Raw genomic sequence first — 25,720 nt, forward strand, 5'->3', positions numbered from 1 at the left:
CCCCTCACCCCCACTTGGTATCAAAAATCCACATATAACTTGACAGTAGGCCCTACATAATCTGTGGTTCCACATCTATGGATTCAACCAACCTTGGATCATGTAGTACTGTAGTATGTATTTACTGAAAAACAAACCTGTGTATAAGTGGACCTGCAGAGTTCAAACCTGTGTTGTTCAAGGGTTAACTGTGTATCAATAGATAGAGAAAAAGCTTTCGACAAAATCCAACATCCATTCATGATAAAATCTCTCAGCAAACTATTGACAGAAATAGAGTGGAACTTCTTCAACTTGATAAATATTACCTACAAGGCAAGGATGTTTCCTCTCACTACTCCTTTTCAACATCATAAAGGAATTAGTAGCTAATACGGTAACACAAGAAAAGGAAAAAGAAGGTATAGATTGGGAAGGAAGAAATAACTTGGCAACAGTAAAATAATACAAGTTTTGCAAACAGAATTCAACATCCTAAGCCACTGAACCACATTTCATTTTCCTAAGTATTTGACTCCTCTCTCCCCTACAAAAGAAACAAAATCAAGAGCGTATTTTTTCATAGCCTCTTTATTGGAGCTATGACTTGTTACAAACAGTAACAGAGTTCTCTGTATACAACTATAATTGATAAAAGACAAATGCTGCACAACAGCATTTCAGCAGAAAGTTCATGGGTATTAATGATAACATTAAGTGTTACTTACCCACAAGTAATATGTAAACTGAAGTGCAAAAATAGCAATGCCTTCATTATCAAAGGATCCAGCTACTGACCGAGAAATGTAACCTGGTACAATAGCAATAAAACAAGCAGCTAAAAGTCCTGCTCCTTGGTTCCAAAGTTCTCTGGTAAGCAGGAAAGTAGATATAGATGTAAGGCCGCTAAAAGTTGGTGCAAGGAACACACATACATCTCTTATGTGAACTGTTATGTTCAATGTATTTAAAATCCAATGGATAAGGCCAGCTGTTATCATCAACCCTGGGTAAACCTAGGAAGACAAAAAAGGACAATTTAATTACATATAAAATGAAGTAGCTGAAAACACTAACATAAGCTCCTTTCTTTAGTATTACATATTGTTTATACTAAGTTTGAGAATAAGCTCTTACAATGGTTTGCCTTCACACATTACAAAATTAAATGTTCTTTTGGATTAGATACAAATAAAAATCTAATATTCAGAGATACATATTTAAGCAAAAGAAGAAAGATCATATTGAATGAATGATTAAAAGTGAAGAGGTTTAACAATGAAAAACTAGGTAACTTTCTTATTGATCCCACTTATCTTTTCACTATAAAACAGGGTCCTAATCTAACATATCCTTAAGTTTGGAGTTTTAACGTGCTCCAACATTGCCTATACTTGTGTTCAAGGGACTGAAAAAAGGACGGAAGATGAAAGAAAGTTATGTGCAATATTATTTAAGTGGTATTTATAAATGATTTTTCCCTTCTTTCAAAGTCAAGATTTGGAAAGTAAACAATTCTAGCTAGGAAAAGAAGGACTAGTTAGTTGGTGAATTCAGATATAATATTTTCAGACTCCTGGAAGGTTAGAACTTTTTACACTTCTTAAAATATTTAAGGATAGAAAGGAAATAATAAACTAGAATAGGCCAGTTAACAGTTATATTCTTCACCTTCCCTCTAAAAGAGAACATGAAACATTAAGAGGATTCAAAGAACAAGAAATAGGACATTAATTCTGAGCTATTCTTCGGTGATTAAAATGTGTATTTATACTTCCATCCTTATCTAAATCCTAAAAGATTTTTTTTCTTTCTCCATTACTGAAACTACAAAGAATGTTATAAATTTCCTTTCCTAGCTACCCTATTTAAACTTGCAAACTCCCCATGGTCTTTAACCCAACTCCCTTGCTTTTTCTCCATGGCACTTATCACCATTTCACATACTATTTATTTTACTTATTTATTTTCTATTAACTAAACACCCTCACAAGAATATAAGCTCCAGAATAGCAAGAAAAATTTTCCCAGCATCCAGAGAACAATGATTGGCACAAAATGAATGCTCGATAGAATGTACAGAAGGCAAATGGGATAATGGAAGGGGGAAAAAGTATGGCAATCATCACCATTCTTTTTTTTTTTTTTTTTTTTTTTTGGCGGTACGCGGGCCTCTCACTGTTGTGGCCTCTCCCGTTGCGGAGCACAGGCTCCAGATGCGCAGGCTCAGCGGCCATGGCTCACAGGCCCAGCCGCTCCATGGCATATGGGATCCTCCCGGACCGGGGCACGAACCCGTATCCCCTGCATCGGCAGGCGGACTCTCAACCACTGCGCCACCAGGGAGGCCCATCACCATTCTTAAAAATCAAAATTTTGTTCCATTTCATATACGATACCAGGCCTCAGTGTATGATTTTGTTAGCAATATTCAAAGAAAATGGAAATGAATTTGAAAGTACTCTAAATATGGCAGACTGAACTGACATATGAAATACAGCCAAAATACGTAGAAGTACTAGATGAAAGGACCAAAAAATTCTAAACAAACAAATAAAACCACCCAACAACAAAAAAGGCATATTTAAGCTCAAAAGGAAGGGAACCCTCCAGGTTCCAAACATAAAGAAGAAATTCAAACTAGGTACTGATGCCGTTGGAATCTAAAAAGAGAAAAACCAAAAACGAAGCAGGCTTGATATATAGGTGCTCGAGGTTGGGGGTTAGTTACCACTCACCACAGGGATCAAAGAAAAGGCCTAATTCCCAGCACAAAGCCAGGGCCCGTTCATGAAACTAGACTAGCCAAATTCTACCCATCCATCAAGGGAAACAGTAAGGAACTCTTGCCTTACTTCCAAAGCTTTGAACAGAAACAAAATAAGAAATAAGAAACTCATTCATCACATGGGTGAATATGGGCTCCACATTTATAACAACTTCATGTATAAAAAACCTCAAGCTGAGAAATAACCTCTAAAAACTGTCCTAAAAGCAGTAAGACCTCTAAGGGCTCCAGCAAAGGCAAAGGAGAAAGATTATTATAAGGATGGTCCCAAATACCAAGACACCAGGAGTCTCAGAAAACAAGCCTTCATTGAGGGTGAATTCAAGATAAAAATTTATAAATACACCAGGAAACAAACTATAGTAATCAAAGACTAGTACAATGAAGTATATGACAGCATTCACCCCACAAGTACAGATACAGCCATCTACCACATCTCTCACCATTCAATACCTTTCTAATTCACCCTAATTCATGACTATTCTCCTGTATCTTTATCTGTTTACATCAAAGATAAGAAGATGACCCAGATTATAAACACAACATCTGACTACCCCGGAGAACATATTCCTTTCCAAACACAGAGGGGACATTTATAAAAGTTGGCTATATCTTGGGCCACAAATCATGTCTCAATAAATTTCAAAGGATTAAAATTACAGAATTTGTTCTCTAACCATAATATGTTGGAAGTATAAAGCAAAAAAAAGATAACTAGGAAATTCTATTATGTTTAAAAGTTAAATACAACCCCAAGTAACCCATGACTCAGGGCAAATTATAGTGGAAATTAAAATACACTTTGACCTGAACAATAATGAAAATACTACATATCAAAACGTATGCAATGTAGTTAAAAGTGATTATTGGGAAATTTAAAGCTTCAAAATGAATACATTAATAACAAAGAAATGTTGAAAATTACTGAGCAAACTGTATCAGGAGGACAGATAAAAACATCAAAACAAACTCAAGAAAGTGGGAGGAAGGAAATAAATGGAAATTAACATAAGAGAAGGCAAATATTTAATAATCAACAAAGTCAAAGTTCCTTTGGGTTAAGAAATCTACTAAAATTGATAAACCTCTGACAAAACTGATCCAGAAAAAAATACTACACATATATATTGCCCAAATAGGTGTCTTGTCTTTCATTTTCTCTTCAGCATTCTCCTTACATCCCAAATCCTAAAAATATTTTCTCTTATATCATCTTCTGGACATTATAATTCCCCATGAACAATGATCAATACTCAATTACCTCGAGTAACTGGGACCTGGAAAATTAGAATTATCTGATTTTTCTACATTTCTATTTCCTTCCAAAAACTTTTTTCAATAAAGTTGTTATAGAACAAAACAAAAACATACAAATAACCTGAACTTAACTGTGTGACAAGAGATCCACTTGTCAGAAATAGTGGCTAGTATGAGGTAACCCAAAAACAGGGTTGGGGGGTGAGAGTGGGAAGAAGAAGGTCAAGAAAAGAGATTTAGCAAGTTAAATACTAATCAGCCACAGAAAAATGTGTTAGTTAACTATACAAAGCTTTCAAGAATTGCCACCACCTTAGTGATTAATGATTTACTCAAATAACTGCAAAATTTTAAGACTAACATAAATAACTACAAATATACTTACAGTACCACCGACTATTCTTCCTAGTGGATACCATGCTCTTTCATCAAACCAATTTAAAAATTCATAGAACCCATGAGATGCAAGATGGTGTGTTGATCTATAATTAAACCTAGAGAAAACAGGAAAAAAAGAAACGTTATAAAACTTTACTAGAAAAAAATAGCTCTATCTTTCTAATATTATACTTTATATTTAACTCTTTATATATAGCTCTATGGCTACATAAATACATCTTTTATAACAATTTTCCTTAAACCTAAGTAACACGTTATTTTCCAAGAAATAGGCTAATACCTCTAAATATAACTAAAAACAAAGTCCCCCCCCTCCCCCCCAAAAAAACAACTCTACCAAAACAGTAATGCTCAAAATTTGGCCATTGCCTGGGGTACAGATAGCAGACAGCTATGCATTTGAATTTTTAAAAAGTGAGGGTACATACAATTTACCAAATGGTCAAAGAAGTCAATGACTCTCAAAAGATTAAAAACCACTGACAGAAAATAGCATCAAAATGAAGGATGCACATTCAACATAATTGCCTCCAATCCTATAACCCTAAAAATTACAGAAATAAAGAATAAGTTACAGTAGCACTAAAACCATGGGAGATGAACTGTAACAGCACTTTAAAACAAGAACATGACCTTAACAAATGAGAAATTTCATCAATGAAAGACAAAAAACCAAATGAGAAGAAATGAGATGGAAGAAGCCACAGCTCGAACTGCAACCAGAAGTAAACTGCAAACTATGGTATGTGTGTGTGTGTTGGGGGGGTGGGGGAATGGGAGGAGTTTCCAGGATGTTCCATGTTTAGTATAAAGTTGTTATGGGGCAGGGGGGCAAGAGAAAATCCAGCAGCAATCCTCAGGGTAATGAGCATTAGGAACAGCCAGGCAGGTGGACCCCCTTGCCCTACCACTGCCAAGCAAGGAAGTGGGCCTCAAAGGTACCTGCAATACACGTAGACAAGTGATTCAAAAAGTGAAATAGTGCTTGACAGAAAGAAGATGAATAGGAAATCCTCATATCCAAATTCAGCTTGATATAGCCTTCCCAATAGCAAGCCATGACTCTCCCTCCCATAATCACTAGATACAAACACTGAAGTATTTGTGGACAGACTTGATTAAATACAAAAATAAGCACACATCCAAAAACCAAACATTTAAGAAAAGTAGACAATATGAAATCTAAGCATCGAAATCAATGAGTGGAAGAACTAATACCATAGAAAACAGAAATAGGAATATCTTCAGAAATAAGATAAGCCACAGCAGCCTGAAAGGAAGCATATCCTAGAGGTCAAGACTATGAGTGTTAGAATCACACTGCCTGAGTTTGAATATCTTAGTTCCATACTTATTTGCTATGTGACCCTTGTTGGGCAAACAACTCATGGTCTCTCTGTGCTCTAGTTTCTTCGTCTGTAAAAAAGGGATAACAATAGTACCTATGTCAATAAGGTGGCTATGATAAGTAAACAATATGTCTCTAAAGCACTCAGAGGCTACTGCTACTATTACTGTGAAATAAAGATCTATGATAAAAGCACTATTTTAAGTTTTTGAATGTTAAATGACTGTTAAGATAAACAAAATAAAGGATGGGCTAAATAGTAAAAAGGTCAAAGATGCAAAGCAAATTAGTAACAAGACAGAAAGTATTCTGAGGGGTGGCATTAGAAAGATGGCGCAGTAGGAGATACCAGCCTTCATACCCCCAACAAAAAATAAGAAATAGGCAGCTATCCGTGAAGGAAAATATCCCCAGGAGGCTCATGCAGAACTGAGATCCCACAGCAGCACAATGAAGCAAAAAATGGAAAGCAACCATACAGAAGGATCACTAGGGAGACAGGCTTAGTTGAGACATCTAGAGACAGCCAGGAACAAAGAAGGGTAGAGGCTATCAGTATCAGCCATGTGGTAGGACCACTGCAGTGCCCAGTGTGGTCTGCTCTGTGGAGGACCTAGGCAGGCTCTTCAACTGAGGACAACAGCACCCATGACAGCTTTCACAAAGGAGAACCCTGTAAGTATTCATCAGGACAAACTCCAGTGGCCTGCTCTGCAGAGGACAACAGCAGCTTTCACCAAAAGCCATCACTGCCACAGGGCCCCTGGAGAGGGAGACACTGTTCTGTCACCAGCAATAAAGAGCTACTGCTGCGCTGCCCCAGGACCAGGGCTGCCACAACCCCCTAATCCCACAAATGCTCCGGACTCCAGAACCACTGTTTCTCTGTAAGTGCTTACACTTCAGACTCCAGCTCTGCAGCTGCTTTGTGTGTGCCTGAGCTCCAGACGCCAGCTCCATGGCTACTCCATGGGCACTCATCAGTACTACCATGATTAAGAGGACACCTGTGAGCTGGACCTGGTGCCAAGAGAGATCCCCTTGGCCACAACAACTCCCTGTGGGAGAAAAAGAGACCAGAAGGTCCCCAACAGCCCTTAACAGCCCCATGGACACTTGCTGCCTTGGCCATTGAGGACCCCTGCAATCTTCACTAACACTGACCTCAGTTGTTGGAGCTGCACAAAGACTACACCCCTGGATCTTCCCCAGAGTAAGAACTGCCACAGCCTATTCAGCTGGCACCCTCACACTTACCCGCAGGTAAAGGTCTTTCCCGACCAAAACCACTCCATCAAATGCGCAGGCATAAATGCAAGGCTACAACAAAAGTGAAAAAAAATCAAGGAAACATGACACCACCAAAGGAACACAATTATTTTCTAGTAACTGACCACAAAGAAACAGATCTATGAACTGCTTGACAAAGATTTCAAAGTAATTGTTTTAAGGAAGCTCAGCAAGCTACAAGAGAACCCAGAAAGACTACTCAACAAATCAGGAAAACAATATGTGATCAAAATAAGAAGTCCAAAAGAGAGACAGAAATTATAAAAAAAATAAACCAAAGAGAATACTGGAGCTGATAAATACAATGAATAAAATGAAAAAAAAAATGCAGCAGAGAATATCAACAGCAGACATGAACAAGCAGAAGAAAGAATCTGAGAACTAGAAGAGAGGTTACTTGAAACTATCAGGGCAGAGGGAAAAAAAAAAGTGAAAAATAGCCTACATTAACTATGCATCAAGGGTAATGATGGCTGCATTATCAGAGTTCTAGAAGGAGAGAAAGGGGTAGAAAGCTTGTTTAAATAAATAATGGCTAAAAACTTTCCAAATCTGGGGAGAGAAACTGACGGTCATCCAGGCATGTGATGTTCATAGGTACCAATACATATTCAACCCATACAGGACTCCACTGAGAGACATTATAATAAAACTGTCAAAAATCAAAGACAAAGAGAGAATTTTGAAAGCAAGAGTAAAAAACTTATACATGGGACCCACATAAGGCTATCAGCAGATTTCTCAGCAGAAACCTTGCACCAGAATAGCATATATATAGTCAAAGTGCTTGAAGAAAAAAACTGCCAACCAAGAATATTCAGCAAAACTGTCCTTCATAAAGATATTCCCAAAGAAACAAAAAAACAAAAAAACAAACACTGAAGGAGTTCCTCACTACCACACCTGCCTTATAAGAAATGCTAAAGGGAGTCCTTCGAGCTAGCCTGAAAGGGCAATAATTTGTAACATAAAAACATATATAACAGTACAAAACTCACTAGTAATCACTTAACTAGTATAAAGGTTGAAAGACATAAATATCTATAGCTACAATTTGTTAAATACACAACATAAAAAGATTATGACATCTATAACATAATTGAAGGGGGATGTAAAAGAATAGAGATTTTGCATGCAACTGAATCAAATTATTAGCTTAAAGTTGACTGTTATAATCATAAAATGTTTTATGTAAACCTCAGGGTAGCCATAAAGTAAAAACCTATAGTAGATACAAAAAGATAAAGAGAAAAGAATCAAAGAATACTGCTAAGGAAAACTATCAAATCACAAAGGAAGACAGCACAAGAAGAAAGGAACAAAGGAACTAGAAAACAATTAACAAGATGGCAGTTGTTAAGTCTTTATCAGTAATCACTTTGAACGTAAATGGATTAAATTCTCCAATCAAAAGACATAGAGTGGGTAAATATATTAAAAACACAAGACTCAAACATATGCTAACAGAAACTCACTTCAGCTTTAAGGATACACATAGGCTGAAAGTGGAGAGATGGAAAAAAATTCTATGCAAACGTAAAGCAGAAGAGATCAAGAATGGCTATACTTTTATCCAACAGAATAAACTATAAATCAAAAATTGTAACAGAGGCAAAAGGTCATTCATTATAGAATGATAAGTGGATCAACTGATCAAGAGTATATAACAATTGAAATAGACAGCAATGCAATAATAGTAGCAGGCTTTAATACCCTACTTTCAATGAATAGATCAGAAAGAGAGAGTAAGAATAAGGAAATACTGGACTTGAACTACGCTTTAAACCAAATGGATCTAACAGAGAACATTCCATCTAACAGCAGAGCACACATTCTTCTTAAGTACATACAGAATATTCTCCAGGATAGATCACATATTGGGTCACAAAACAAGTCTTAACAAACTTAAGACAGAAATTATACCAAATATCTTTTCTGACCATAACGATATAAAATTAGAAATGAGTAAGAAAGCTAGAAAATTCACAAATATGTGGAAATTGAACAGTATTTTCCTGAACAATCAATGGGTCAAAGAAATAAAAAGAAAATTTTTTAAGTATCTTGAGATAAACACAAATGGAAACACAACATACCAAAATGCAGCCAAAGCAATCTAAGACAGAAGTTTATAGCAATAAACACTGGCATTAATAAAAAACAGACCTCAAATAAACAGCCTAACTTTATACCTCAAGAACTAGAAAAAGAATAAATTATGCCCAAAAAACAGAAAGAAGGAAATAACAAAAATCAGAGCAGAAATAAATGAAATAGAGACTAGAAAAAGAGAAGAAAAAAATGAAGTTTTGTTCAACGTTTTTTTAAAAAAGATAAGCAAAATTGACAAACCTTTAGCTAGACTAAGAAAAAAAAAGAAGACAAAATCAGAAATGAAAGAGGAAACGTTACAACTAATACCACAGACACACAAAGGATCAAAAGAGATTATTATGAACAATTATACACCAACAAATTGCATAACCCAGAAGATATGGACAGAGTCTTAGAAACATACAACTTACATCAAAGACTGAACCAGGAAGAAATTTAAAAATCTGGACAGATCAATAACGAGTAAGGTGATTGTTGGGGGGTTTTGATCACTGATTCAAAGAAAAGCCTAGGACCAGATGGCTTCACTGGTGAATTCTACCAAACATTTAAAGAATGAATGCCAATCCTTCTCAAACTCTTCCAAAAAATTAAAGAAGAAACCCTTCAAAATCATTTTACAAGACCAGCATTACCCTGATACCCAAGTCAGACAAGGACACAACAAGAAAACGACAGGCCAGGGTCCCTGATGAACAAAGATGCAAAAATCCTCAAGAAAATACCAGCAAATCAAATTCAACAGCACATTAAAAGGATCATACACCATAATTAACTGGAACTTATCCCTGAGTCAAGGATGGTTCACCATACGAAAATTAATAAATGTGATACCAAATTAACAGAATGAAGGATAAAAATTGTATGATCATCTCAACAGAGGCAGAAAGGGCCTCTGACAAAATTCAACATCATTTCATGACAAAAACTAAAAAAATTAGGTATAGAAGAAACGTACCTCAAAATAATAAAGACCATAGATGACAAGCCCACAGCTAGCATCATACTCAATGGTGAAAAGTTGAAAGCTTTTCCCCTAAAATCAGGAACAAAACAAGAATGCCCACTCTCACTCTTCTTTTCAACACAGTCCTAGCCTGAGCAATTAGATAAGAAAAAGAAATAAAAGGCTTCCAAATTGGGAAGGAAGAATTTAAATTGTCTGTTTGCAGATAACATGATCTTATATACAGAAAACTCTGAAGGCTTCACCAAGGATACAAGATCAACATTTAAAAAATCAGTTGCATTTCTATACACTAACTATGAATTATCTGATAAATTAAGAAAGCAATCCCGGGTTCTCCCACCGCCCCCGCTGCGGGTCCCAGCAGCTCGGGCGGCAGGAGGAGCGGCAGCGGCCAGGCAGCCCAGCTTCGCAAAGGCTCTCAGCGTGCCGCGGCCCACAGGCACCCGGCACATGCCTGCTCCACTGCCACAATGCCCAAAAGGAAGGTCAGCTCCACTGAGGGGGTGGTGAAGGAGGAGCCCAAGAGAAGACTGGCAAGGTTGTCAGTTAAACCGGCTCCTGCAAAAGTGGAAACGAAGCCAAAAAAGGCAGCAGGAAAGGATACATCTTCAGACAAAACGTGCAAACCAAAGGGAAAAAGGGGAGCAAAGGCAAAACAGGCTGAAGTAGCTAACCAAGAGACTAAAGAAGACTTACCTGCAGAAAATGGAGAAACTAAAAACGAGGAGAGGCCAGCTTCTGATGAAGCAGGAGAGAAAGAAGCCAAGTCTGATTAATATCACACCCCTGGTCCTATCAGTGGTCCCTGTCTCCCTTCTTATACAATCCAGAGGAATAATGTTATCAACTATTTTGTAAGTGCAAGTTTTTTAGTAGCTCTGTTATCAACTATTTTGTAAATGCAAGATTTTTAGTAGCTTAAATAAAAGCATTTAGTGTAAATGTTTTTTTTTAAGAGGTGAAATCATTTGCTGGTTGTTTATTTTTTGGTACAACCAGAAAATACTGGGATATTGAATATGGGAGGCTTTGATTATCTTGGGTGTCAGCTTAAGATTCCACAGATGGAGGGTAGCTTTTATATCTTATAATACAAAGCATACTAAATGGCAGTTTGGAGTCAGCTGTGCATTTAATGTCTTAAACACTTTAAATTACTTCTCTTCCCATGTTGTTTTTGGTATAATTGTTTCCTAAAGCAAACCACTCACTCCTTGGTCTTGTCTCTCCTGGGCAGAATTTTGTGCACTATGCAACATCTTTGGTCATGGTAGTCCAGTTCTTCCAGTAACTGTTAATGTGCTGTGAATGACTGACAATTTGAGTATGTAGTGTATATGATATTAAACTGTGAATTAGTAGCACTTAGGATGTAACAGCATATCAATATTTGAAGATATTGGTACTTCATATCCTGTGAAGGAAAATTTGCCTCCAAATTTTAAGCTGGAAAGTCACTGGAATAACTGTTCAGAAAAGAATCACAACTACATGATTTTTTAGATTTTTGGTATGTATGTTGAGAATTGTGTACAAATTGAAATGTCTATGTACTGATCCTCAAAACAACCAATAAAATCTCAATTATGAAAGACTTTCTTGAAGCACATAAAAAAAAGCAATCCCCCTTACAACAGTATAAAAATCAATAAAATATTTAACAATAAATTTAACCAAGAAGGTGAAAAACTTGTACACTGAAAACTATAATACACTGATGAAAGAAGACACAAATAAATGGGAAGATATTATGTGCTCACGGATTGGAAGAATTATCAATAGTATTGTTAAAATGTCCATATAACCCAAAGCAATCTACAAATTCAGTGTAATCCCTAAAAAAATTACAATAGCATTTTTCACAGAAATAGAAAAATAACCCCAAATTTGCATGGAACTCCCAAAGACACTGAATAGCCAAAGCAGCCTTGAGAAATAACAACAAAACTGGAAGTATCACACTCCCTGATTTCAAACTATGTTACAAAGCTATAGTAACAAAACAGTATGGTACTGGCATAAAAAAAGACACACAGACCTTTGGAACAGAACACAGAGCCCAGAAATAAACCCACACTATTACAGTCAACTAATCTTTGACAAGGGCACCAAGAACAAACAATGAAGAAAGAACAGTCACTTCAAATAAATGGTATTGGAAAACTGGATGTTATTCATATATGCAAAAGAATGAAACTGGACCTTTATCTTACACCATACACAAAAATCAACTTGAAATGCATTATTGACTTCAATGTAAGATCTGAAACCATAAAAACCCTAGAGGAAAACAGAGAAAAATCTCCTTGACATGGGCCTTGGCAATGACTTTTGGGCATACGATGCCAAAAACACAGGCAACAAAAGCAAAAATGAACAACTGGGACTATATCAAGCTAAAAGGCTGTGCATAGCAAAGGAAAGAATAAACAATATGAAAAGGCAACCTATGGAATGAGAGAAAATGTTTGCAAACCATATATCTAATAAGGGGTTAATATCTAAAACACATAAGGAACTCATACCTTTCAATAGCGAAAAAAAAAAGCCAAAAAACAAAAACCCACAGAAAATCTGATTAATAAATGGTCAAAGAAGTCAAAGAACCTGAAAAGACATTTTCCCAGAGATATACAAATAGCCAGTTAGGTATATGAAAGGTGCTCAGTATCAGAGAAATGCAACTGAAAACCACAATGAGAAACACCCTCACATCTGTTAGTGTGGCTACTATCAAAAAGTAAAGAGGTAACAAATGCTGTCAAGGATGTGAAAAAAGGGAACCCTTGGTATACTGTTGGCGGGGATGTAAATTCATACAGCCATTATAGAAAATAGTGTAGAAATTCCTTAAAATTTTTTAAAGCAGAACTATCATGTGATCCAGAAATCCTTCTTCTGGGTATAGAGTAGACCCTTGAACAATGTGGGGGTTAGGGGCATCAAGCCTCTGTAGTTGAAAATCTGCATATAACTTATAGTGAGTCCTCCATATACTTGGTTCCTCCACATCTGCAGTTCCTCTGCATCTGCAGATTCAACCAACTGCAGGTTGTATTTATCAGTGTCAAATATCCACATATAAGTAGACCCATGTAGTTCAAACCTGCACTGCTCAAGGGTCAACTGTATACGCAAAGGAAACAAGATCAGTATATAGAAGAGATATCAGCACTTGCATGTTCACTGCAGCATTATTCATAATAGCCAAGACAGGGACTTCCCTGGTAGTCCAGTGATAAAGAATACGCCTTCCAATGCAGGGGACGTGGGTTGGATCCCTGGTTGGGGAACTAAGATCCCACATGCTGCGGGGCAACTAAGCCTGTGCACCACAACTAATGAGCCTGCGCGCCACAACTAATGAGCCCGCGTGCCTCAACTAGAGAGCCCACATGCCACAAACTACAGAGCCCACGCGCCACAACTGGAGAGAAGCCCATGTGCTGCAACAAAGAGCCCGGGTGTGCAACGAAAGATCCCACATACCACAACGAAGATCCCGTGTGCCACAACTAAGACCCGACATAGCCAAAAATTAAAATAAATAAATACATACATACATAATAGCCAAGATATGTAAACAACCAAAGTGTCTGTTGATAGATGAATGGATAAAGAAAATGTCATTATACATTTATATAATGGAATACTATTCAGCCACAAAAAGGAAGGAAATCTTGCCATTGCCAATTTGTGACAACATGTATGAACCTGGAAGGCATTTATGCTAAGTGAAATAAGCCAGACAGAAAAAGAAAAATACTGTATGGTATCACTTATATGTGAACTCTTTTTTTTAAAAAAAGTTTAACTCAGAGGGCTTCCCTGGTGGCGCAGTGGTTGAGAGTCCGCCTGCCGATGCAGGGGACGCGGGTTTGTGCCCCGGTCAGGGAAGATCCCACATGCCGCGGAGCGACTGGGCCCGTGAGCCATGGCCGCTGAGCCTGCGCGTCCGGAGCCTGTGTTCCGCAACAGGAGAGGCCACAACAGTGAGAGGCCCGCGTAACGCAAAAAAAAAAAAAAAAAAAAAAAAAAGTTTAACTCAGAAAGAGAATATAATGGTGACTGCCAGAGGATGGGGGATGGGACAAATGGGGAGAGGTAGGTCAAAGGGTACAAACTTCAGTTATAACATGAATAAATTCTAAGGATCTAATGTATGAGAAGGTGACTGTAGTTAGTAATACGTACTGTATTGTATAATTGAAATTTGGTAAGAGGAGATGAGATCTTAAGAGCTCTCACCAAAAAAAAAAGAAAGGAAGAAAGAAAGAAACTATGTGAGGTGACGGATGTGTTATGATTGTGGTAATGATTTCACAATGTGTATGTATATCTCAAATCATCATGCAGTACACATTAAATATACACAACTTTGTCAATTATATCTCAATAAAGCTGAAAAGAAGTATTATGAAAAAATTAAGAAGTCTAAAGGTAAATCCAGTTTTTACATTTAATCTTGAAAGAAGAATCATTATGTCCCACAGATGATTAGGAAAAAACACAAAAAACTACATACACCTCTCAATAAATTTCAAAACGCTAAGGATAAAGTGCAACTTAAAATCATTCATAGAAAATAAACAGATTTTCTCCAAAGGAATATATCAGTCAACTGGAATCACTGAATGTTATACAGGCAATGGAATAATATACCAAAATTTCTGACTAAGGAAAAAGGATTTTAAACTCAGAACTTAAAACAACATTTGTTTTCCAGCAACAATTCTGGAAATCTAAGTTAGTGCTAGAAATGCTAAACATCCTCTAAAAGAAAGTACCAGAGCTAATTTTAAAAGTGAAACCTCTAAATGCTAGAAACAAAGTATGTATTGTACTTATAGGTGGGACCATGGGAAGACTATCCCTTCAGAAATGAAAAACAGTGTATCCACCAGCATGGAAGTGGCTAAATTTTTCTCCTCCCAAGGGAAGAAAGACTCCCATAAAAAGGTAAACTCTTAACATTTGTACCACACATGTTAGTCTAAATTTACAAGGGATCTCCAAATCAAGAAGTTAACACTGAAACCAAGGTCCAAAAACTTGGATTAAGAGTAAAAGCAAAAACCAAGGACGGTTACAAACTATAGGAGGTAGAGGAGCACCATTAGGAAGTACACAACAGGAAAAGTAAGTAACATCCCCCAAACCTGTGAAAATAGTTCAATGACAAAAGGCCTAGTATTTTAACAAGAATCAGGATTTAAAATTTTAAACGCAATTTTTCACTTAAAAAAATGGACTCCAAGAGATTAATATGTTCTTAAAACTAAGAAACATGGGGTTCCAACTTCATAATCAAAATTGTTCTGAGTGGTTATTTTTAACTTTCCATTTTGCATAATTCTTGGCCTCTCCCTCTCTGTTCATTCTCTTCCTTGGCTTTTATAACTACAATAGTCTCCTGTTTTTTTACCACACATCTCCAACCCTCTTCTCTGCTCTCTGTACAGGCAGCCTCCTCTACCCAAGATCCTCTCATTAACTGTAACTCTCCCCCAAGCGATGTCAGTCATACCTGGGTCTTCAATTATTATCAGTATGCCCACAATTTGCCAATGTTATCTCCCTGTCTACATTGTTTTTTCCCTTGAATGTCACAAAGGCATCTCAAACTCAATATCCAACTAAACTCATGATTGGACACCACCTATCCACCCCCAAAACAAATACATACACTGTGTCTGCTTTTAGTATTTGCTATCTAATTACTACCTAAATTGAAAAAGCCAAAAATCTAGGTGTCATCCTGGAGAGCTCCTTCCCTCTCACATCCTATACACAGATCACAACTAGGTTATTTTACTACTTAAATATCCTTGAAATTTGTCCACTCTTTCCTACTCTGATACTAGCACTGTAATCCAAGCTATCATTTTTTAAACTAGACTACTGCAGTACCCCCTAACTCATCCCCCTACATCCATTTTGCCCACGTCCTAATTCTCCAATCTGTATACTGTTTCTCAACAAAGAACATCTTTGGGCTTCCCTGGTGGCGCAGTGGTTGAGAGTCCGCCTGCCGATGCAGGGGACACGGGTTTGTGCCCCGGTCCGGGAAGATCCCACATGCCGCGGAGCGGCTGGGCCCGTGAGCCATGGCCGCTGAGCCTGCGCGTCCGGAGCCTGTGCTCCGCAACGGGAGAGGCCACAACAGTGAGAGGCCCGCGTACCACAAAAAACAAAAACAAAAACAAAGAACATCTTTTCAAAATGTAAATGTGATCATATTGCAACCCTCTGCTGAACTATTCAAGGGCGTCATCTCTTAAAATTAAAAGGAAGGACACTTCACTTAACATAATCAAAGCCACACACACTCTAGCTCTTACATAACTCTAGCCTCATCTCACACCTTACTATCTCCCTGCTTTCCATATACCCATCCTTCAGTCCTCCAGACTCATCTTATCCCCTCTGACCTCAGGAACTTCAGACTGCCAGTTCCTTCCCCCTGGATCACTGCTATCTCCCCTCTTAGCCTAAATAACTCATTCTTCAAACTTCAGCACATTTCTAAGGGATGCTGTTGACAGAAAAGGTTCAATGTACTTTTTTCTTCTAGCACTTGCCACAGGTGCAATTTCACATTAGTTTACTTAATATTTACCACACTAGATAAATACTCCCACGAGGAAACCACGTCTCCAACACCTCGCATAGTATGTGGTACATAGCAGGCCTCAAATATTTGTTGAATGAATAACTGATTTCATAAATATGTTTTTAAATGGAGATGAAATACACTCTACATAGCTTCCCAGATAGCTACCTAACGTCAATTTTAAATGGTATCCCCAAAGTTAAAGACTAAAACCAATTTAGTCCATACTTCCTGAGATCTAAGCCTGAAGGCAAAATTAAAGAGTTAAAACAAACAAGCAAGCTCATTAAGATTCTACTGAAAATCTAGTCAAAGTATCTAAAAACTAAACATAAATGATGTAGAATGTGTTTAGTCCTATTTTATCCCCAGAATCAAGTCAATCCTGGTATGCAAGGCTCCCACAACTCCCTTAACTCTTTTTTTTTTTTTTTTTTTGGCCACGCCATGCAGCCTGTGGGATCTGAATTCCCTGACCAGGGATCGAAGCCGTGCCCCACTCCGTGCACTGGAAGCACGGAGTCTTAACCACTGGACTGCCAGGGAAGTCCCAACTCACTCTTACAAACTCATTTTCTTTGATTTTCAGTTAACTTCTTCCTGTCCGATTGGCCGTTCATTTTTCTATCCTATATTCTGGCCCAGTTTCCAACCCAGTACTGTGAATAGTTTACTGAATGTCCTTATGGGTTTCCCTTCTTATCGCTTGGAAGTGAAATAAGAGGACTTTAGTAAAGGGCAGCACACTCTTATTTCACTGAGCACTTTGAAAGTAGCAGTAGTCACTATCTTCTTCTTAGGCCCGTAATACAGTACCTCCCCCCTATTCTCCCCCCATACAACACACCACTACCACTAAACTCATCAGCCCTGTCTGACAGCTAAATGAACTGACTATAGAGATAAATAAAAGGTGGATACCCTACCCAAGAATTCTTGCTGCTTAGTAACATTACCAACATTTAGGATTATCAAACAATTTTTGCCAACAATGGTAATTTGCATTTCTATGATGTCTTGTGAGGGTAACACTTTTCATGTATTTAATGGTCATTAAATTTCCTCTGAAGTATGTATTGAAGCATTTTTTCTAGTTAATTTGACTAAGTTCTTCATATTGTTCGTCGGTTATGTGAGTTGTAAACTGTTCTCATTCATAGCTTCTCTTCACTCATGATGGTATTTTTTGAAGAACAGAAATTCTTGACATAAAACCTAATTTATCAATTTTTTTTGCTGTGAGTTAGTGCTTTTTTTCTGGTTAAAAAAGTCTTTTATTGTCCCAAGGTCATAAAGATATTATTTTCTTTTTCATGATAATTTAGTTTAAACTTACTTATTTTAGGTATTTAATATACCTGGAATCAATTATTTTATATGGTGAGAAATATTTATCTATTTTTATTTCCTCTGTATAAATAATTGTTCCCACATCATTTACTGAAAAATTATCTTTTCTCCATTGCTGTACAGTTCTACCTCTATCATACACTAAGAGTTCATTAATGTGCAGATCTGTTTCTGGACTCTATTCTGCTCAAGTGGTCTTTATGTCTATCCTTGCACCAATAATATGCAAACTTTGTAACTAGAGCTTTAAATAAAATCTTGACATCTGGCAGATCATTCTAAAACTGTGCCTTGTATTTTGTCTTTCTGCATCTCCACATGAATTTTAAAATACGCTGTCAATTCCCCAAAGAAATCCATGTGGGGTTTTGACTAAAAGTCCATTAACTCCACATGTTGATTCGGGGAGAATTAATATCTTTACAATACTGACTCATCCAATCCATAAATAGAGTTTATCTCCTTCTTATAAGTCTTCTTTAATGTCTCTTCAGAAAATGAATAATTTCAACCTTAGAGATCTTACACATCTTTGCTTAGATTTATTCTTATTTTTAATAGTATTTTCATTTATTTTTTAAAACCCTGTTTGACATATTGACAGGTATCTCTTTTTTAAAATCTTTATTGGAGTATAACTGCTTTACAATGTTGTGCTAGTTTCTGCTATATAACAAAGTGAATCAGTTATATGTATACATATATCCCCATATCCCCTCCCTCTTGCGTCTCCCTCCCACCCTCGCTATCGCACCCCTCTAGGTGGTCACAAAGCACCGAGCTGATCTCCCTGTGCTATGTGGCTGCTTCCCACTAGCTATTTTACATTTGGTAGTGTATGTATGTCCATGCCACTCTCGCACTTCGTCCCAGCTTACCCTTCCCACTCCTCGCGTCCTCAAGTCCATTCTCTACGTCTGCGTCTTTATTCCTGTCCTGCCCTTAGGTTCTTCAGAACCAGTTTTTTCTTTAGATTCCATATATATGTGTTAGGATATGGTATTTGTTTTTCTCTTTCTGACTTACTTCACTCTGTATGACAGACTCTAGGTCCATCCACCTCACTACAAATAATTGAATTTGGTTTCTTTTTATGGTTGAGTAATATTCCATTGTATATATGTGCCACATCTTCTTTATCCATTCATCCGTCGATGGACACTTAGTTTGTTTCCATGTCCTGGCTATTGTAAATAGTGCTGCAATGAACATTGTGGTACATGACTCTTTTTGAATTATGGTTTTCTCAGGGTATATGCCCAGTAGTGGGATTGCTGGGTCATATGGTAGTTAGTTCTATTTTTAGTTTTTTAAGGAACCTCCATACTGCTCTCCATAGTGGCCGTATCAATTTACATTCCCACCAACAGTGCAAGAGGGTTCCCTTTTCCCCACACCCTCTCCAGCATTTACTGTTTGTAGATTTTTTGATGATGGCCATTCTGACCGGTGTGAGGTGATACCTCATTATAGTTTTGATTTGCATTTCTCAAATGATTAGTGATGTTGAGCATGCTTTCCTGTGTTTGTTGGCAATCTTTGACAGGTATCTCTTGATATTTTTACATTGATTTTATAACCAGAAACCTTGCAAATGCTTATTAATTCTAATAATTTACCACTAGATTCCTTCAGACTTTAAATTTGAAAATCAATAAACATCCCTATGCCTATGTTAAAATGAGAGAGGTGTCTCAAAGACTACTTGACAAACTTCCAAGTTTTTAAAGCCCTGTTATCAGAGGTAATGTTTTGTTCCCACATCACTCTATCCCATTATCTATCCCTTATAATTGCCAATCTTTTCAATTATACAGAAAATACAGATAAATATTAACTTCATTCAAAGTAAAGACATTTAACTGAAATACTTAATTAAGATATATAATATGAAATTCCAAAATGGAATAAGCTACTGCATTTCAAACTTTAAAGGCTTGGAACCTTTATTCAAATAAAATCTTCATAAAAAAATAAAGGAAAAATAAAAGTATTTTTTAAAATAGAAATTTAAGCCCAAATTTATAACATTAATAAATCAATCAGTAAGAACAATTAGGTTCTTTCAGTAAACACAGAATCTTAAACTCGAGGTTATATTTCATAGTTGCAAAGATGCTAAACATCATCTAATTTATTTTGGTATTTTGGTTCACAAAATTGTAAAATATTTGACTCAGAAGTAACCGTCAAACAGTAATCAGTTTTTAAAAAGTTTTCCTTGCTGCTAAAGATATTGTTCGATTAAATGATGCAGAAGTTTGTTTAGAGCCTAATAGAAAATTTTAGTAATGCTTATATTTCTCATTGTGTGTATATAAACACACATATATAAATTAAACCAGAAGCACCCAAATCTAACTTTGTAACACTGTGTTGCAGATTCAGTTGTTACTACAAGTATACTATAAGTATAGTCTGGTTATTTACTTTTATGTGAATTCCTAGGAAACCTCAGTTGAAGTATTAAACACCCAATCCAAACTGATTCAGACATTTTCCCAAAGGAAACCAAATACCAACAGGTACATGAAAAGGTGCTCAACATCCTAATCACCAAGGAAATGCAAAGAGGTTATCACCTCACACCTGTCAGAAAGGCTATTACCAGAAAGACAAATATTGGCAAGGATGTAGAAAAAAGGGAACCCTTGCACACTGTGGGAATGTAAACTTATACAGTCACTATGGAAAACAACATGGAGGTTCCTCAAAAAAATTAAAAATAGTACAACCATATGACCCAGGAATTTTACTTCCAGGCATTAATCCAAAGGCATTAATCCAAATCACTATCCTGAATAGGTATCTGTACTTCCATGTTTGTTGCAGCATTGCCAAGACATGGAAACAAACTAAGTGTCCATTGACAAATGATAGATAAAAGAAAATGTGGGGTGTACACACACACACAGACACTCTCTCTCTCTCTCAGGAATATTATTCAGCCATAAAAAAGAAGGAATTCTGCCATTTGTAACAAGCATGGAACTTAAGGGCATTATGCTACATGAAATCAGTCAGAGAGAAAGACAAATACTAGACGATCTCATTTACGTGGAGTCTAAAAAATCCCCCCCAAAACAAAACAAACCAAAAAACCTAAACAACTCAGATACAGAGAACAGACTGCTGGTTGTCAGAGGTGGGGTTGCGGGGGTGGGGGAAATGGGTGAAGGTGGTCAAAGGGTTCAAACTTCCAGTTATAAGATAACTAAGTCATAGGGATGCAATATACAACATGGTGACTATGGTTAACGATACTGTATTATATATTTGAAAGTTGTTTAGATCTTAAAAGTTCTCATCACAAGGGGAAAAAACGGTATGGTAATAAATGTTAATTAATTAAACTTATTGTAGTAATCATTTCACAATATATACATATATGAAATCATTAATGTTTTACACCTAAAATTAATACACTGGTATATGGTAATGATTTCTCAATTGAAAAAACAAAAGAACCCGGGGCAGGGGAGGAAGTTAATAACCAGAGGGGGAAAAAAAAACACAACCCCAAACAAATATAAAAGGCATTTAGATTAATCATACAACTCCTCTTTTCCATTAAATAACCAAAAAAAGAATTGTATCTATTAATCTTTTGTTTCACCTTCTTATTGAGCAATTTTAGCATGGTCTTTCTTAGCTCTTTGTTCCATCTACATAGAAACTCACCACAGCCATGCATTTTATTCTCCTTTCTTCCTGCGATCCCCTCAAACCTGAAATTCATTCTCGAAGAAGTCTTCTCTAATACTCCATCCTCCCCTCCCCAGTCCACTTGAATTTGTGCTCTGAAAACATCACGTTGGAACCTCTATTCTAATTTACCTGACAGTGGAATATTTTTTTCTTAGTGACTTTTGTATTCTTGAAGGTATCATATATATAGTTCCTGGCACTTCACTTATGAGGGTCAATTAATTCTTTCTGGCATACTAGTAATGAGTAGTAACACTGACTTAAATTTTGGCTTCTATTTCCTTCTTCATTAAATGCAAGCAACTGTGTGCACAAAAGCAGTCTTCAATTTTAGCATGTCCAATACACATATTTAAAAAATTTAAATAGCTGGGGAGGGTGTTATAGATGAAACAAGATGGACCATAAATTGAAAACTGTTGAAGCTGGGTGATGTATACACATTCGGAGGTTCATTACAGTATTAACTCTACTTTTGCTTATGTTAGAAATTTTCTACGATACTGTGCATGTGTGTGTATATACAGTTTACATATACATGCACACATACCTATATATGCAATTATAATACTTACATATACACAGACAGATGATCTACATAATTATATATATGAGTAATACATATTGCTAAAAATTAATAAACTTCAATTAAATAGAGTTGGGAGACCAGAAAGGGGAGCTCTCATGCCCTGCAAGGACAGCAGAGCCCAACAGGAGGAAGAAAGGTTCCTCTTCTTCCCTGGCAAGGACTCAGCAGCCAATGAAAAGCCATAGACTCTGTTTAGCCCCTCCAACTTCCTTTCCCTCTCTATAAAATGGCATGCTGGGACTTGCACATGGCCTGCTGTGGTTGCAGATCCCGAATTGCAATTCTCTGCTGATCCCGAATAAACCCATTTTTGCTGAAGAAATATCTGGCAGTCTATTTGTTTCAAGTCAATTATATGTAAACTTTATTATGGAAAATTTCACACACACACACTCATACATACAATTTACAGTTTTCCTCAAGTAAAACTAGGTGAATTGACTGAGAAATGATGTATTAAAGGTTAAGAGACACCAAAATAAAACTGAAATAAAAGAGTAAACACAAGTGGTAAAATAATATCTAACTCAGTCTGAGAAAACTACCAGATTTTACATATACTTTTATTAATATTGTCAGAACAACTTTTGGTATTTTAAATTCAATAAAATGATTTGTTTTGAAACAAGTGTGAAAAAAGATGCTAATTATTGAATACTCTGTATAGTAGATACATGTGGTTCATTGTGGTCTTCTCTACTTTTGGTTTATTTATTTTTCATAAAAGTTTTTTAAAAAATAAATGAACACCTTCCCCCAAATTCTCTCAACCCGATCTCTAGAGCCAACCTGAAATTCCTATAATGTGTGGGAGAATGACTTATTAAGACAGACAAAATAATTCTCACATGAACTTTTTCATTCTAAAAGGGGCATATAAATAATTTTACTGCTTTCCAGTAACAAGCAAACTGCTTCAAGATGTAAGGAGAAACTGGGGATCACAGGAAAATGTGAGTTTTAAATCTGATAAAGAGAAACAGCCATATTACAAATTAAAAGAGGTCTTAGAGACCCACCTTTACAAAGAAGCTAAGATATATAAATTTAGTTTTCTTCTGCAATGTACATTCCTAAGACCTCCGTGTCCTTTGGCTATTCAAAGACACCGCATTTTTTTTTTTTGCCGTACGCGGGCCTCTCACTGATGCGGCCTCTCCCGTTGCGGAGCACAGGCTCCGGACGTGCAGGCCCAGCGGCCATGGCTCATGGGCCCAGCCGCTCCGCGGCATGCGGGATCCTCCCAGACCGGGGCACGAACCCGTGTCCCCTGCATCGGCAGGCGGACTCCCAACCACTGCGCCACCAGGGAAGCCCGACACCGCATTTTATAATGGCCTTTCCCGATATCTTTAAGAGACAAATGAAAAGTAACAAGATAGGAATAAAACACTTGCTTCTGAAAGCCACACACTTGTTTTTAATCCTTATAAATTCCGTAGTATTAATTCTTCTTCATCCCAAGAAACCCTTCAAAGGCTAAGAAGAGTCTCTGTGCTTGAAACAACCTCTTAAAGTAGCAAGATGAGATTAAATTATGGAAGCCCATTTATGGAAAAATGGTTATACCTCTTGAGTTCTAGTAGAGATTAGCACAATACTTGAATTCAGAACATTACAGCTTAAACAGAATTTTACAAATTGGTTTACGCCTTATTCAACATATACCATATTGTTTCCTTAGGAAAACAGACACTCAGTACCAGCCCGTTAGTAAACTAGGCCTGCCCTTCTGAACAAGGAGGGAAAGCGCTACCTCTGCATTTTCCTTCTACTGATCTTGTTGGAGACCTAACCACTTCATACATTTCGTTTTAGGTTTGTTATTTCACCTTATGTTATACTGAAATGCTTAACGTACACTCAAAAACAATAACAAAATCTCACGATTATGTACTGAAGCAAAATACCACAATATACCCTTAATCTTAAAGGTTAAAAAACATTTTATACCTCAGCTCTAAAGTTAACGAAAGGCTTTTCTATCTTCAAGAGGAAACTTTTGAGGTGGGAAAGCGTTTTGTATGTTTAATTAACATTTCCAGTTCTCTACAAAAATATGGCACTGTATCAGAAAAAATATTAATTGGAAGATGTCTAAGAATAAGTAGAAGAGTATATTCTTAGCCGTAAAGCTATGACCAACTTGAAGTCATCTAAGACACCTGTGACTAGCTTTTGTAACAGAATATATGGTATGTGTAGAATATGAGCTAGAAAAGCTGAGAAATAAAGGTCTCAATTTATAGCTAAGAAGTAGAGAAAGTTCCAGCCTAAAGAAATGGGCTAAAGCAGTGCTAAAAGTAAAACACAAGCAAGTCTCCCAAGGGCCAGTTCCGTCCTCCTTTTCCCTAAACCATTACCTCTCTAAAACTATCTACCAAATGCATATAACTATAATTAAACCTTTAACTAAAGTTTGCTAATTGACATTTTCCAGGGCCTGTGTCACTGCTTTTTTGTAAAACTGGCATCAAAATGACTGTCTCAAAATAAATGCTTGCTGTAATAATCCCTACTCTTTTCACTTCTATATTAAATTCTTATACAGATTCAAGATTAACACACTTTTAGATGAACACAGTAGAAACCTCAGAAATTGAGAAACCAGGCTTTACAGAAATAGATTCAAATTAGGAAGTAACCGAGAAACAATAGAAAAAGACTGCTTTTGGCAATGAAAGAGCACGATAAACACAGAGGGGATGGGAGACAAACATGTCCCACACCCCACAAATGTTCAGTGCACAAATCTAATTTCCATAAGACAACACAAGTCTAGTTTAGCTTAGCCTTTGCAAATAAAATCTAAAAAGCAGAAGAATAAATCAGAAACAATGGAGGAAACAAAGGAAAGGCAAGCAGCTTTGCTCCATGATGGTGATAAAGAACAGCAAATATAAGTAGCAAAGGAGGGAAGGAGAGGAAAGAGATAGGGCAAAAGGCAAGAGAGGAAGTAGAGCTCTGTATCAACTACTGCCACATCTCAACATTTCCCTTAAGGTCAAAGCCTTGAATCATCCCACTATTTTAACTTGCTTTGTGGTGAAATACCAGGTTAACTGAAGTTTCTATCAAAAATAAGGATATGTGAGGGCTCACAGTTGTCTCCTAGGAATAGAGAACCTATGTCAATTTGACAGCACATCTTTCAAAGCCTCCCCAAAATTCTTGTCCGTCAAGACATTATAATATGTGCCTCTAAGTATAGCTATTCTACTCCGAACATTAGTATGGTTTTCATTTTTAAAAGGTAATAATCATTTACCATTTTTTTAAAAAAAAATTCTAAGCAACTAATGTGTCCCAGGTTT

General features: G+C 36.8%; 2 protein-coding genes across 2 annotated transcripts in view; one reads left to right on the plus strand and one right to left on the minus strand.

Moving 5' to 3' along the window:
* The window catches only part of STT3B (STT3 oligosaccharyltransferase complex catalytic subunit B), a 100,771-nt gene that overhangs the window by 43,876 nt on the left and 31,175 nt on the right, over positions 1–25,720 (minus strand). Inside the window, exons 2-3 of the mRNA XM_081246969.1 lie at positions 4,410–4,518; positions 708–995 (exon numbers count right to left, since the gene is read on the minus strand). Coding sequence (XP_081103095.1) covers positions 708–995; positions 4,410–4,518 — 397 coding nt within the window. The remainder of the gene's footprint in view (positions 1–707; positions 996–4,409; positions 4,519–25,720) is intronic.
* Positions 10,617–11,027, plus strand: LOC308623959 (non-histone chromosomal protein HMG-14-like; the record flags this gene model as incomplete). The annotated part of the gene is made up of 1 exon (XM_081246800.1): positions 10,617–11,027. The coding sequence occupies one exon, from the start codon at positions 10,617–10,619 to the stop codon at positions 10,920–10,922; it is 306 nt and encodes a 101-aa protein (XP_081102926.1). The 3' UTR covers positions 10,923–11,027.

The sequence above is a fragment of the Mesoplodon bidens genome (assembly GCF_964165515.1).
Source record: "Mesoplodon bidens genome assembly, chromosome: 10".
Taxonomy (NCBI): domain Eukaryota; kingdom Metazoa; phylum Chordata; class Mammalia; order Artiodactyla; family Ziphiidae; genus Mesoplodon; species Mesoplodon bidens.